The sequence below is a fragment of the Amblyomma americanum genome, chromosome 2, assembly GCF_052857255.1.
Source record: "Amblyomma americanum isolate KBUSLIRL-KWMA chromosome 2, ASM5285725v1, whole genome shotgun sequence".
Lineage (NCBI taxonomy): Eukaryota > Metazoa > Arthropoda > Arachnida > Ixodida > Ixodidae > Amblyomma > Amblyomma americanum.
The window spans coordinates 21,675,445-21,688,252 of record NC_135498.1 but is presented as its reverse complement, the minus strand read 5'-3'; the positions used below and the strand labels follow the sequence as shown (position 1 = coordinate 21,688,252).

The 12,808-nt window shown below is 42.2% G+C and overlaps 1 protein-coding gene across 3 annotated transcripts in view; it reads right to left on the bottom strand.

The window, feature by feature from the left end:
* The window catches only part of LOC144120754 (DDB1- and CUL4-associated factor 17-like), a 30,951-nt gene that overhangs the window by 9,485 nt on the left and 8,658 nt on the right, over positions 1-12,808 (bottom strand). For all 3 annotated transcript variants that reach the window (XM_077653420.1, XM_077653421.1, XM_077653422.1), the window contains exons 8-12: positions 10,335-10,437; positions 9,125-9,234; positions 8,903-9,039; positions 7,772-7,940; positions 4,313-4,471 (exon numbers count right to left, since the gene is read on the bottom strand). In XM_077653420.1, the coding sequence (XP_077509546.1) occupies positions 4,313-4,471; positions 7,772-7,940; positions 8,903-9,039; positions 9,125-9,234; positions 10,335-10,437 (678 nt within the window). The remainder of the gene's footprint in view (positions 1-4,312; positions 4,472-7,771; positions 7,941-8,902; positions 9,040-9,124; positions 9,235-10,334; positions 10,438-12,808) is intronic.

Sequence of the window (12,808 nt, the reverse complement as noted above, 5' to 3'; positions counted from 1 at the left end):
ACTACATGTGGCAACTACACTGGCAAAACGCTTAAAACGGGCTCTCTTAACACCTGTTTGCTCACTGCAACGTTTAAGCTGAGAGCACATACACAAAACGTAATTTCACCCCATCTCATGAAAGAATCTGGTATGCTATATGGATGGTGAGATAGTTTTTAAGGTATTTATATACGTAGATAACTATTTGGTTTTTTTCTTAAAGAGACTCTGTGTAAGAGACTTTACCGGTCTTAAAATAACATGGGAGGGGTCTAAACTTCACCCACAAATTACATAACCAGAATAAATAGTAGTTTTTTTTTCACACGAATGCAGTGATTTCACATGATTCACAGTCCTGGACAGGCACGGGGATATGCTTGTGCGCGAGATTATTGAAGCTCTTGAAATTACAAAAAATCAAAATCATTGTGTTATTAGCCCTTCTGCTGCTCTTACCAAGGAACAGCTTATGATTTTAAATGCATCGTAACTATGACAAGGCTGTTTTTGTTTGTGTGTTAGGCTGCACATGCGTATATTCCTGACGTGCTTTCCAACAAACTGTTGAAAGTACAGCGCTTGTGTTTCCGTACTCCTTTGTCCATGGTTTTGACGCACTGCTCTGTAAAGATGTGTTACCAACAAGCACGCTCTTCAGTCCTCACGAACTACATTGCAGTCTTTAGATATTAACTTGACCTACACAACAGATCACACGTGCTGGATGTTATTTGCCACGGGCCCAAAAAGACCTTCTGCCATATTAACCTGCTCATCCCAAGGCGGGCAGTAAAACGGCCCATTGGTATGCTCTGCTTGAAGGCAGCCTCGCAACAAATCATGTGTTCGCCTGGTGCATTTCAGCTGGAGTCACTGCAGCAGAGAAGCTCCTGCAGAGATTCAGGGCTAGAACACTTCAGGAAGTTGGTAGTCGAGAAGAAATCAGATAGGCGGTTGTCCCCTATATTCACAGGGTGCCCCACAATCTGAAGTATGTAGCCAATGGCTATGTTGTGCCTGTGATTTTTCTGACCCGTGCAAGTTGGCCTCCCTGTGCCTTCCGTTTGTCTCCGAAGGAAGGAGCATGCAAGAGTGCATAAGCGTCACGCCACTCAGTTCGTCAGGTGTTTGGCTGGAGTTGAACATGTAATCCCCATGACCTGTGGGAAAGTTTATGTCGGCAAAGCAGGCAGATGTATAAATGAACAACTAAAGGAGCACCAGCTTCCAATAAAGAACCGAAACGAGTTTATTTACCCTTACACTGTGGGAGCATGTATCCAAGAGAGGGGGCCCGACGGGGCTGCCCCCACCCACGATTCTCTCGACAGGCACTAGTTTGTTTGGATATGTACCCCTCCGCTCCTTAATACAAAAAGTTACCTTGGGCACTCCCCCCAAAAATTTCAGGCTCCTCCGTGCCTGCACTGTGGTGCATGCCCTTTGTCTATGTGTGGCCATCCATGCCAACCACTGCTGGTAAGAACAAAACTTTTGAAGCATAGTCGTGACCAGACGGCCCATGAGCTTGCTGAGGCTTTTTGAAGCAAAAAGCTTCACTATGCTAGGTAAAGCAGCCTTTGGGTATGCACCACACCGACACTGAACAACCTTCATGGCAACCAAGGATCCCTAAGGCGCTGTTCAGGTGTCCACCTAGACACTGCGCCATTTCCTTTCCTCAAAAACCAATTTTCAATTTCCTCTTTCTTCCTTCCCTCCCTCCTTTATCCCTTCCCTTAAGGCAGGTTCGGGTGTCTATCAAGATGTGACAGATACTGCACCATTTCATTTTCTCAGAAACCAAACGAAAGAAGTGAGCTACTGGCATTAATTGGCGTTGACAATGTTGTAGAGGCCATCGATTTTCACGAAAGGAAAGGAGCACAACTGGCTCAGTGGGTCAGTGCACACCTCAATCTCGCTTTCATGTATGTGGCGTTGGTGTCCAACAGCAAAAACCTGCTTTGATTGGTTTCTGTTCCACCCACTGGATAAGCGGCGTGCCTACCCTGCCACCCTAGCAGGTGGCAGTTAATGGTTGATCAAGAGGGGTTGGTCACCCAATGAACGTTGCCGCCTATTGCTGCAGTGCCCCATGTCTGCCACAACGTTGTCAACGCTAATGCATGCAGCCCACATCTCTCTCTCACCATCCCCACATACCTCAAAGTGCAACTGAGGCATCCACTGACCCAGGGAGCCAGTTATGCGCCCTTCCTTTCCTCAAAATTATTAGAAGGTTCCTTAATGAGCACAATGAATGCCGACAGCTTTCGCTTTGTATATCCTGGATTAACTGAGTGTGTCCTTCTGAATAAAATCAGTTGTGAGTTTGTGCCTGCCCTTGTGTTCTTCTCGTCCATGCTTACGTAGCGCAGTTCCTTGCTTAACAGAACAGCGCATATAACATGTGCCCAGCCGAGTAACAGTCTGCCAACACTGGAGTGGCAGTTCTGACAACTGACACCTGTTTAAACTCTCCACCATTCCATCTCTGGTATTTCTTCCTGCCGCAATCACATGACGAGAAAAAGAACGGCTGAGCAAAAAGAACCTTAGGCAGGTTGCATTCATGTCAGCCGCATGACTAGGACAGCCCTATTTTGTAACAATGCAACTGCACCTCCACAAACAGTAATACCTGACTGAATGCAATGATTTGTCTTTTTTACACATAAAAAAATATCAATGAAAGGTCACTAAAAAAATAACAAAAACAAGAAGCTGCACTTAAGCGACAGATAGCACTTGGGGAGCACTACATTCTGTCCTGAAAAAATTTGAATGTAATGCTCAGAAAATCACAAATGAATTTACATTCCCGTGAAACTCAGGAGAGACTGCACAATTTTTGTGACATCTAACCTCTGCTGCTCTCCACAAATTGCAGGAAACCCCTGGACCCCCTGCCTTTTTGTTACAGTATTTGTCAACAGATGGTTTTCAGCATAATGTTTACCACCCTTCCTCTTGTCATCCCCTGGTGGTCTCACCACTCAGGAAGGGCGTGAATGAAGTGTTTCCAGTACGCTTTAGCACAAATAATCTTGTGCTTGGCTTGAACTTCTGAAGTTGCCAAGTAAGACACCTCCACACGGACCAAGTGGGCAGTATGCTAAGCGAGCAAGCCTCTGCACTCTTGTATCTTGGCAGTATTCACTGCGCTGCCCTATACCCATTGAAACTGTGTTGCACACAAAAGTGATGAACCAACTGTGGCCAGTGAAGAATTCCCTTGATGTGGTGTAGCTCCCGGAATTCCCAACAGGCGTGCGCAGCTGATTGTCTCAAGGTTGTACAAATTCTGGCTTATCCAATTCTTAGCTAAAATGACGTCCATAATCTTAGGCCACTAATAACTAAATTTATCTGGACTGGGTAATTCCCTTTAAAGGGGCTCTGAAAGCGGCTCTCAATAAGGGTGCGCTACTCTTTGGATGTTAAAGGGGGGGCGGAGTTTCCTGGCCCGCCGGATCAACGCGGCCATGGTAGCTGCGTGACGACTGAAAGAATCTAACCAATAGCCACCTCTGAATACAAATATGCAAGAGCATGAGACATAGGAGGGTGCATGAAAAAGTCACCAGAAAGGGCTCACCACCTTTCGTGCGCGATTCTGGGCTTTCTGCTGCATGTGGAAGTATTATTTGGTTCAGGCATTCGTGACGATAGAACGTTGTGATTGGGAGAATTTATTTACTCTCCTCAGAAGGTGTTTCAGAGCTGCATTAAAGTCCCTTTCATACTGGCTAACATCAATAAGAAGTCCACAGGCTGATTTGTGTTGTGCCTGGATTACCCACATGCAAGAAATGTACCAGGGTGTTTCTTTATACAGCACATGCCCCGTTTGTTGCACTTCACCTAAGCATTGCTTCCATGGAAGCTCATTTATTCTCTGATACCCACCATCTATACCTCTAAATGCACGGAAGCTTCTCTGTTATGCAAAATCAGACCTGTAAAGGCATTCACTGAAGTTCATATATTACATCAGTTAGCTGTACAAAGGACTCTAGCCAGTTTCAAGACGTTCAGCATCTGCACTGGCACACCTACGGACACTATAACCACAGGTGCAGAGCAATGGTAGGCTGACCTTCACAGCTGGGCAGATGGATGAACAAAATTGAGCAGGCAGTGGGAAAGTTAAAGTGCAAGCGTATAATGCAGTTCATGAATTACAACTGCTTTTCAGTCAATACACAAACAGGTTCCCTTTCACTGGGGCTCTGAGTAGGGCTCATAAAGCATTGTCATTTTCTTCAAATGATGAAACAATCATCTGTATTGTGATTAAGAAAACCCTCTGCTGGGACCTCACCTCGTCAAGGCTCATGCCCAGCTCAAAGGATTTGATCTGCTGGCCCGACTCGTTGTCGTAGATGCCCACTTTTCCCATGCAGTTTTCATCCATTGGGTCAAAGCCCAGCACACTGTACAGCTCCAGCTCATTTTCGTAATCGTCCGAAAGAAGGCTTTTCTGAAAAAACAGTTTGGGAAGTCTTTGCAGTTGACCTTTTCCGCATGACATCAAATAAGCTACACTTTTCTGATACAAGCGCTGTGATACCGAAGTGCAATAGGTTGTTACTGTTATATATGCATCACGTACATCTAACGCTTGCAGTGATGCATGCCACGACTAAAGTACACTTCTAAAGTAAAGTCAACGTAGAGCTACTGAGCCTAGAAGAATGCAAACAGCACGTTAATTCCACTACTGTGATTTGGTAAAATCTGTCGAAAGTGCCATTTCTGCAGCAGTTTAATAGCTCTACAGAAACTAAAACAGCATTCTCTGCGTTTTTATTCTACTTCCCATGCCCTGTCCACAGTGTCCAATGTAACATGCTCCAAGGCTATTGAAAAACCGATATGTGCTGCAAGAATAAAAGTGAAATAGTGTTGATGGACTCTGCCTAATGCAGGCAGAGGTATCTTTACTTCGTATAACCTAATAAATTTGTTTGGTTAACTTCGAAACCAATCAAGATATGTAAAAAAATACCAAACAGAAACTCTCAGCTTGTCGAGACAAACCCCATAATGACAACGCTGCAATGAAAACTCCTTGCTTGCTGCGAACAGGGCAAGAAAAACCCAAGATGGCCTGGTAGGAATATTTATTCTGTATACTTGGTTCATGATTCACAACTCTTCATGTATGCCATTTTCCCGCTCCTACCAAACACCTTTCTTTGTGAAAACAGAGCTTCACAACGGCATACGCATAACAATATGATACAAAACCGAAACAGTGCTAGTAATACCCACAGTGTCATTGGTATAAAAAGCTGGTGTCCAGGTATTCTTGCGCTACAATGCTGAATGCGAAACTACTCCATGGCACTTCTCGTATATTTAGCATCTCATGCTCTGTTTCCACATCCATTGAAATCAGGTGTGCATTAGAATCGAGCAATCACAATAACTCCAGGCATTTTGGTGCAAATGAATTAACATGTTGTGGTTAACATGAAGTAACAGATACCCTTACTTAAATCAAGAGCTCGCCAAGAATATTGCTTCAGTTTCACTGTCACAGCATGTAGTAGTTCTTCTATCTTTGGTTAATATATTAAATACTGTACTAAAGAAAGTACAAGCCTTGAAGCAAGACAAAAGTGCCACTTATGTCATGCAACGGCTACAAAAGCCCGGAAATGCCAAGAAAGGTTCTTGTTCGTTTGGACTTCAATAATTGAGATGTTTGCTTTCTTTACATAAACCGTCATGCAGCTTTATCCTTTCAAGGCATCCTAACAAGGATTATGAGAATGACTTGAGGCTTTCATGCAGGATCTTGTCAAGAACTTGGCCACAACAAAGTAATTCTAGCAATTACAGATATGCTGCAAATTTTATTACGTTTATTTTTGAAACATCCACAGTTATTTATTGACTTTTTTTTTTTCGGACAAAATTGAACATGAAAAACAGTGATTATTGCTGAAAAAATTCTCAAAGCCTACAAATGAGGCTATTGAAGCAAAGAGCACCAATTTTATTGGCCTAATCAGTACACACACTACTCATAATTTTTGTTTTAATAATCATGCCTGAGCATTTCTTTGAAAACAACTTTGAAAATTCTTGTTAAACATTAGTAGTTGAGACAGGAAACACTTAATGTTTAATGACACCCGGGATACTATGGGCCAGTCGCATGCACGTAGCTTCCAAAAAATGCATTGTCGACAACAGCACTGACTCTACAATGGCAGTAAGTTTGGCCCTCCGACTAAAGCGCTTTCAGATGTCAGTCATCATGCACTGTTTAAGGTGTATGAATTCCTTCAACAGCTTCGTTTTCACACAAGGCTGGGCAATTAAATTTTGGATACAGGACTCATCCACTAATTTAATGTAACTGTAAGTCCTGCTGGATGACCTTCAACGACTTGTTACGCACCTTGTGGTGGACTGCAAAAAATGTTGTGAGCTTTATCCGTAGCACCTCAGCTACCATATTCACTAGGCAGTCCACGCTTCTGTAGCCTTCTTCTGATTCCTGATTGCACTTTTGGCAAGACAACAGGCTTTGCACCAAAGAGAAGAAACATCTGGTACATGAGGCTCTTCTGTGACTCAAGTGTCGTCATAACTTCAAGTAACGAGCTAGATGTTTAGACTACAAATGCCACTTTCTCAAAAAGTTTTTACAATGACTTGTATGCTTAAAGCTTTTACCTCTCCTCTCCAACAGCGTCACTCCTCTTGAGAAAAGATAGACATGGCCACTAATACTTCAAGACATCGGCGAGAGCCTCACAAAATGAAAGCGCCTCAAGGACTCACTGTAGCGAGCAACTTCAGTTCAAGGCCCAAGGAAAAGCACAGACCACTGAACATACGGTGTAGTTCTCGGAAGTTCTTCAAGAAAACCATGATTTGCCCCGTTCTAGCAAGATGCCCAATACCCTCATCCATAAGCTCAGCCAACTCTGTGCTTTCTCAGTGGAACAAGTTAGAGCACCCTGTGCAACATGTGAACCGGATGCAACTTGAGCAAGAAATCTTGCTCTCTTTCCCCCATGGAGCAAAAAAGGTTCCCCGCATCTACCAGTGAAAGACACTACAGGTGATGAAAAAATTCCTTGGAATTAAGTTGGATGTCTGCATTTAAATCCTCAATCATGTCCACTATGCTCTTTCAAGGACAAAATTCCAGCAAATTCCAAGGACAAAGTCCAGCAGTGATTTTCCTGTCAGCAGCGGTTTATGATATCAATGAAGACAAGGAATTGAAAGCAGAGCTATTTCTTTTTGAGTGCCTGCTCTATATTATTGTGCTTTTAAAGGAACAGAGTGGGAAAGTCTTACAGCGAAAATGGCTGTCAATATGCCCAGAAACTGGCGTTTTTCAGTTTCAACTCTTTCCATTTTTTTTTTTAACAGTGGATGTTGATAGGCGTTTTTTGGTTAAAACAATATGGTCCATGGCATAACTGTAACATGGAATAAAAATGGACAAAACGTCGAGAAAAATAGGATAATATATCGGAACAATCATCTCTAGGGGTAGCAGACAAATGCATTAAATCATTTATTTTTGCCTCGCATGAGGCTATAGCAGGAAGGAAGCAACTATCACAATTAATGAGAAATCATAAAAGGTAAAGCTTTACTACAAAAAAAATCGCTTCAAATAGGACTCCATTATTTTATCAGGAAGCGGGCCAAATGAAAATGTGCTACTGACTTTTTCTTGATAATAATATATCATGCAATCGCTGCTGACTGCACCAAGCAGTAATGTTACTCTTTCTTTCTTCCTCACCTCCACACACTGACTGCTCTGCATGTCAAAGAGGGTTCTGCATCTGCGCCGTGAAGGCTTGTTGTTGTTGCGCTCATGATGAGTCCGAGTGGGCTTTTCACGGAAGGTGATCTCAAAGCATTCCTTGAGTGATGGCTTATTTTTCTTATTAGTGACCAGCCGGAACACCCTGAACAAAAAAAATACAAAGCGTTCAAAGAATTCAGGACTTACCGTAGTTATATCCTCTGACATGGCAGTCAGTAGTAGCTGTTCTAAAGGTGTGTCATGTATTCACTATAGTTTACTGAGAAGTTATATCAATGTGTTATGAACATGTATCAAATGTATACATTTTACATAACACTTTCAAAATTTACAGTAGTCAGTGAGCCAAACATTTAATTCAAACATAAAATACCTATCAGAATTAAACAACAAATGTCTGAGGACATGTAACCGTGTAAAGACTGTTCATTCACATTACTAAAATGCTCACAATTGTTACGCAAACTTGAGCAGCAAAACATGCAATGCCTTTTTCATGAGTCAGCATGTGAACTTCAACATCAGCAGTGAATACGTATGTACATAATTCACATTATACATATCAAGTTCACACTTACTGGCTCAGTAATTTGATCTGACTGACATTTTTCTTTTTTACACATGGAATAAGGTATGGATGCTTAAAATTTCACAAGAACTGCAAAGCAGTGCAATGGACAAATTCATGCATGTAAAGTAACTGAAATCACACTCAAGACAGCAAATTCATAAGCATTCAGAACAAGGAGGATAGGAGTTTGGCTTGGGCAACAGGAGAACCTTGACAGTGCTGAAAAACCTCAGCAACAGCAACAAGACAGTTCAAGAAGCCATGTAAAGCAATTGCATGACTTTCACATAGTCGGTGACCGATTACATCAACTGCTTTGTGTTCTTCATAAAACCTTACTACGTCATTCTGTAAAGCGCGCAACATGGTAGTTCAAGCACATATAGGAATAAAGTGGTACAGACAGACAATGGCATGTCATAACATAATTAGTAATCACTACACTGTATCAGACCTGTAACTTAATTGTTAATAACCAAAGCATTAGAAATGCTAAAAATCTGCTCATTCAGTGAAATGCAGAGAGTGCTTACTTGATAAAGTGTGAGGAGTTGTAGACAATCCTTCCAGAGTCGTCAGGATGAAATGCAATTGAGTCTGGCTCTGTGCTCGGGTTTGGGAAGTCCAGAAGCCCATTTTCAGCCAGCTCACCGGACTCCACCGATTTTATCTGCACCAGTGAGATGCAGCTTCAAAGCTCACAGAAAAAAAAAAATCACCAGGATCGCTTCATCACACACAACTGCTAGGCTTACCTGAAAAACGCCCTCCTTTGATGGCGGGCTAGAGATGTAATGCCACGGGTAGCAACCAAAGTGGAGCATAAACTCTGAGCACCTAACTTCAAAAAGAACTGGCGGTGGCTCTGCAGAAGGAAAGGTGCAAAGAAAGAAAAATAAAGGCAGTGGCATCCTGTCAGTGTGCGCACGGAAGCAGCACTAAAGAGAGTGCACCAGCTCTGGCACCAACTTATTCGTATTTATACACTTGCCACTTATTAAAGGGACACTGGTGATGAATTGAAGTTAGCCTGTATCGAAACTTTGCAGCATTATGAAGGCAAAGAGGCTATTTTCACCGAAAACACACCTTTCATAAGCCAGAATACGACCATAAAATGACATGCAGGCATCACTGCCACCACTCATTTCTTTAAGCAGGCTGCAGTGACGTGAATACAGTTTTCTCACACACAGATCTCCAAGGCTAGGCTACACTGCCATTCATTTCCAAATAGTGATCACAGAGTCCTTTTTGATGTTAATGTCAAAGAGATTGAATTAGGTGGTGGGGGAAAAAAGAAGTTCCATTTTTTTTAATCACATTTTTTGAAATATAAATGAATTTTTGGTTGTCAAACAAGCATCAACTTATAATAAGGGAGTAATTACTCATCGGCATCCACCCAACACTGTTCCCACTTCAAGTTATTGGTCAATTCGCTTTCGCCCCCTACCATAAGCTTGCCGTCCCAGTTAGTTCATTTGGCAGAGCAACTGCTCCGGTGAAGCGGTGGTCCCGGGTTCGAACCCCAGACCAAGACGAATTTTTCTTTAACTGCGAAGTTTCTGAGAAAGCTGTTTAGATTTCCTTTTTAGCCGTAAGGCTGCGCTTTGGTGGATGCCAATGAGTAATTATTCCCTTATTACAAATCTACTCAACCTTATGGGATTCTCCTCAAACATTTGACCAAGCGTCACCTTAGCCACAAAAAGGCAAAATATTGATTTTTACCAAAAACAAAAACTGCATTGCACTGTCTTCAGTCGCCCTTTCATTTTATTATTAAACTTCAACGCGAGCTCTGATATCATGACCCATGGTGAGACTATGCCATGGAAAGCACTGAAATTAGTAATACTTGGTCTCTTCATCTTGTGCCGTGATACAGCAAGCTATTACGGTGCCCTTAATTTTTGTTTTAAAGTACCCTCCTGTAAAAGATCAAGGGCCGACAGTACACACCCTTCAATTTGCAGTTCAAAGGAAGTCCGGCCGGGTAGGTTCCCACTTTAGCGCCATCCAGTGCTGTGCAAGGCTCGTAGAGTCTAGCTGGAAACATGCATGCCTAACAAGCGAAATGGAAGCCACGCGCAAGTATTAGCTACAAAGATGTCAAACAGGTTGTCCTTAGCTGTCTTCTGCATGCTGGCAAGCCTGACCTAGATGACATATTCAAAGTACTTACTTAGCCAACGAACATGGTAAGCCATGTCACACCAAACCAAATATCCAACAGTTCCTGCTTTGAATGAAAAGGGTAAACTGTGCAAAAGGGTTAAGACAAGAGAAACGAACACAAATAACACTTACTAATGCAGTTTACAGTTTACCCTTTTCATTCAGTATGAACCAACTAGCACGACAATTCTTATTCTTTCTGCTTTGAAGTACTGCAAAAAGCACTAATCCTCAAGAACGATTGCACCACTGCTTGCTTATTGCCTAAGCAGCACAAGCAGAAACACATGAGCTGATGAACATCTGAAAAATGTTGAACTTTGTTACTGTGTCACTCCAGCAGATTTTCTGATGTTAATCAGAAAATTTTTTTATTTTACAGTTTTAAAGGCATAACCCATGCATAAGGCACATGAAAAAAAAGGAAACAGAACCTCAGATGGATGTCAACTTTTTATTAAATATGTAAAACAAAGGAAATTACAAAAACTGCACCTTAATGGCCACTTAAGCCTTATTTAAAGAAGAATTGGCAAACTTTTTCGGTGTGTACTAAAAGGCCGATTAATGATAAATAAAGAACAAACTTCATCTGAGTGAGTGAACATTTTACAAAACTTCCGAATTAGCTCTCATAAGTATCAAAGTTTTCATGTCAATCGAAATGAATACAACATTAAGACATCAGTTATTTGTAACACAGGAGATTTTTTGAAGTGCCATCCTTGTGCTTGTGAACTCACACTGCACCTGCTGCAAGCATTGCCTAAAATTTTCAGTTTCGGGGATTCATGTCAGAAATAACCAAGGGCTCTGCTCTGTGAAGTTAATTTGACAGTTTTGATAACTGTCGAAGTACCCAGCATTATGTGGAAAAATTGGGAGAATGAACAGCAAACACCAAATTTTGCGATAGCTCACAGTTAGCTCCTGTCTGTGAGAATTATACACACCAGATGACATGACAGTGTTTGACAGTTAGCTCCTGTCTGTGAGAATTATTCACACCAGATGGCAAAACATAATGCGAAATTTCGAGCTATATGCAGGCAGCTCTGCATAATCTGTGGTTCTACTGGTAAAATTAAGTTTCAAGCAATTTTTGGAGTACTGAAATTAGCAATTTGGAGCCCTTTGGAACAATGAAACATTCACGCAGAAGCACTCTGGAGCATGCAGATTTTAGTTCCAAATCTCTTAGGTTGGCAAACATTGTTAAAGTTTGTGATGTAAGGGTGTCCTATACCATGACGTTTCTCGTTAATGGCACCTGGCAACCCTTCAATTACAAGTTTTATGCTGTATGATTGGAAAGGGGACATCGTCACGAAATATGTCACACAATGCTTGTTTTATAAGCACATGTTTTGCATATACTCATGAGCACAGTAGCACAAATTGTGCTGATGTGTGACTCCTGACACTTCTTTACAAAGCTCAAAAGACTTTATTAAATTTCATGAACATTAAAACCTCTCCAATTTTTCATTTATGTCAGCCAATTCTGCCACCTTTTCTTACACGCTTGTGCTTGCCTCGTTCAGGAGCAATTAATCAGACTCCGTCGCTTCCATATCCTAGTGAACTAGGGCAATCTCGATCAGCCCGATCAGCCCCTGTGCTGGCTGAAGCATCGTCTTAGAAAATTTCTCCTGGTGTATGTATAAAGCCTGCAATAAGCCTGCATGATCTACACAGCATTTAATTTTTTTTTTTAAAGAATGGAGGGACACAAGGGTCGCTATATGTTGCACAAATGAAATGAACAGCAAAGTACAAACACAATTCCAGTTGCGGCTATTTATACTGAACATCAGCCTAGCATGAATGAGGTCACAACGTGGCAGTTTAAATACGCATTATGACTACGGCATAGAATCAGGACGAATGTCCCTGGACACGGTGCTAATGGTTGCAACGACGGCGCAGGTGCAAAAAGCAAGCGTGCGGGAACGCACCGCGCGGCCACAGTCTGCATCACGACCGTACATGACCGTTGCAAATTTTCCGCGTACAGCATAAATATCCCCCATGCGAGCCCATCATTGCTCTGTCTCACAGATACTTCGAGCACATTACGAGGCTACCCAAGTTAAGGCTGGTTCACATGCAAGCGACTGAGTGATTCAGTGGCGCGTCACAGCGAAAATTTCCAACTTGTTGGAACCTCGCCGCTCATCGCAGAGACGACTCGAAACAGGTTTTTCCGCCACAGCGGCAGTATTCACTACCATTTTCGCTTGCATGTGAAACAGGCT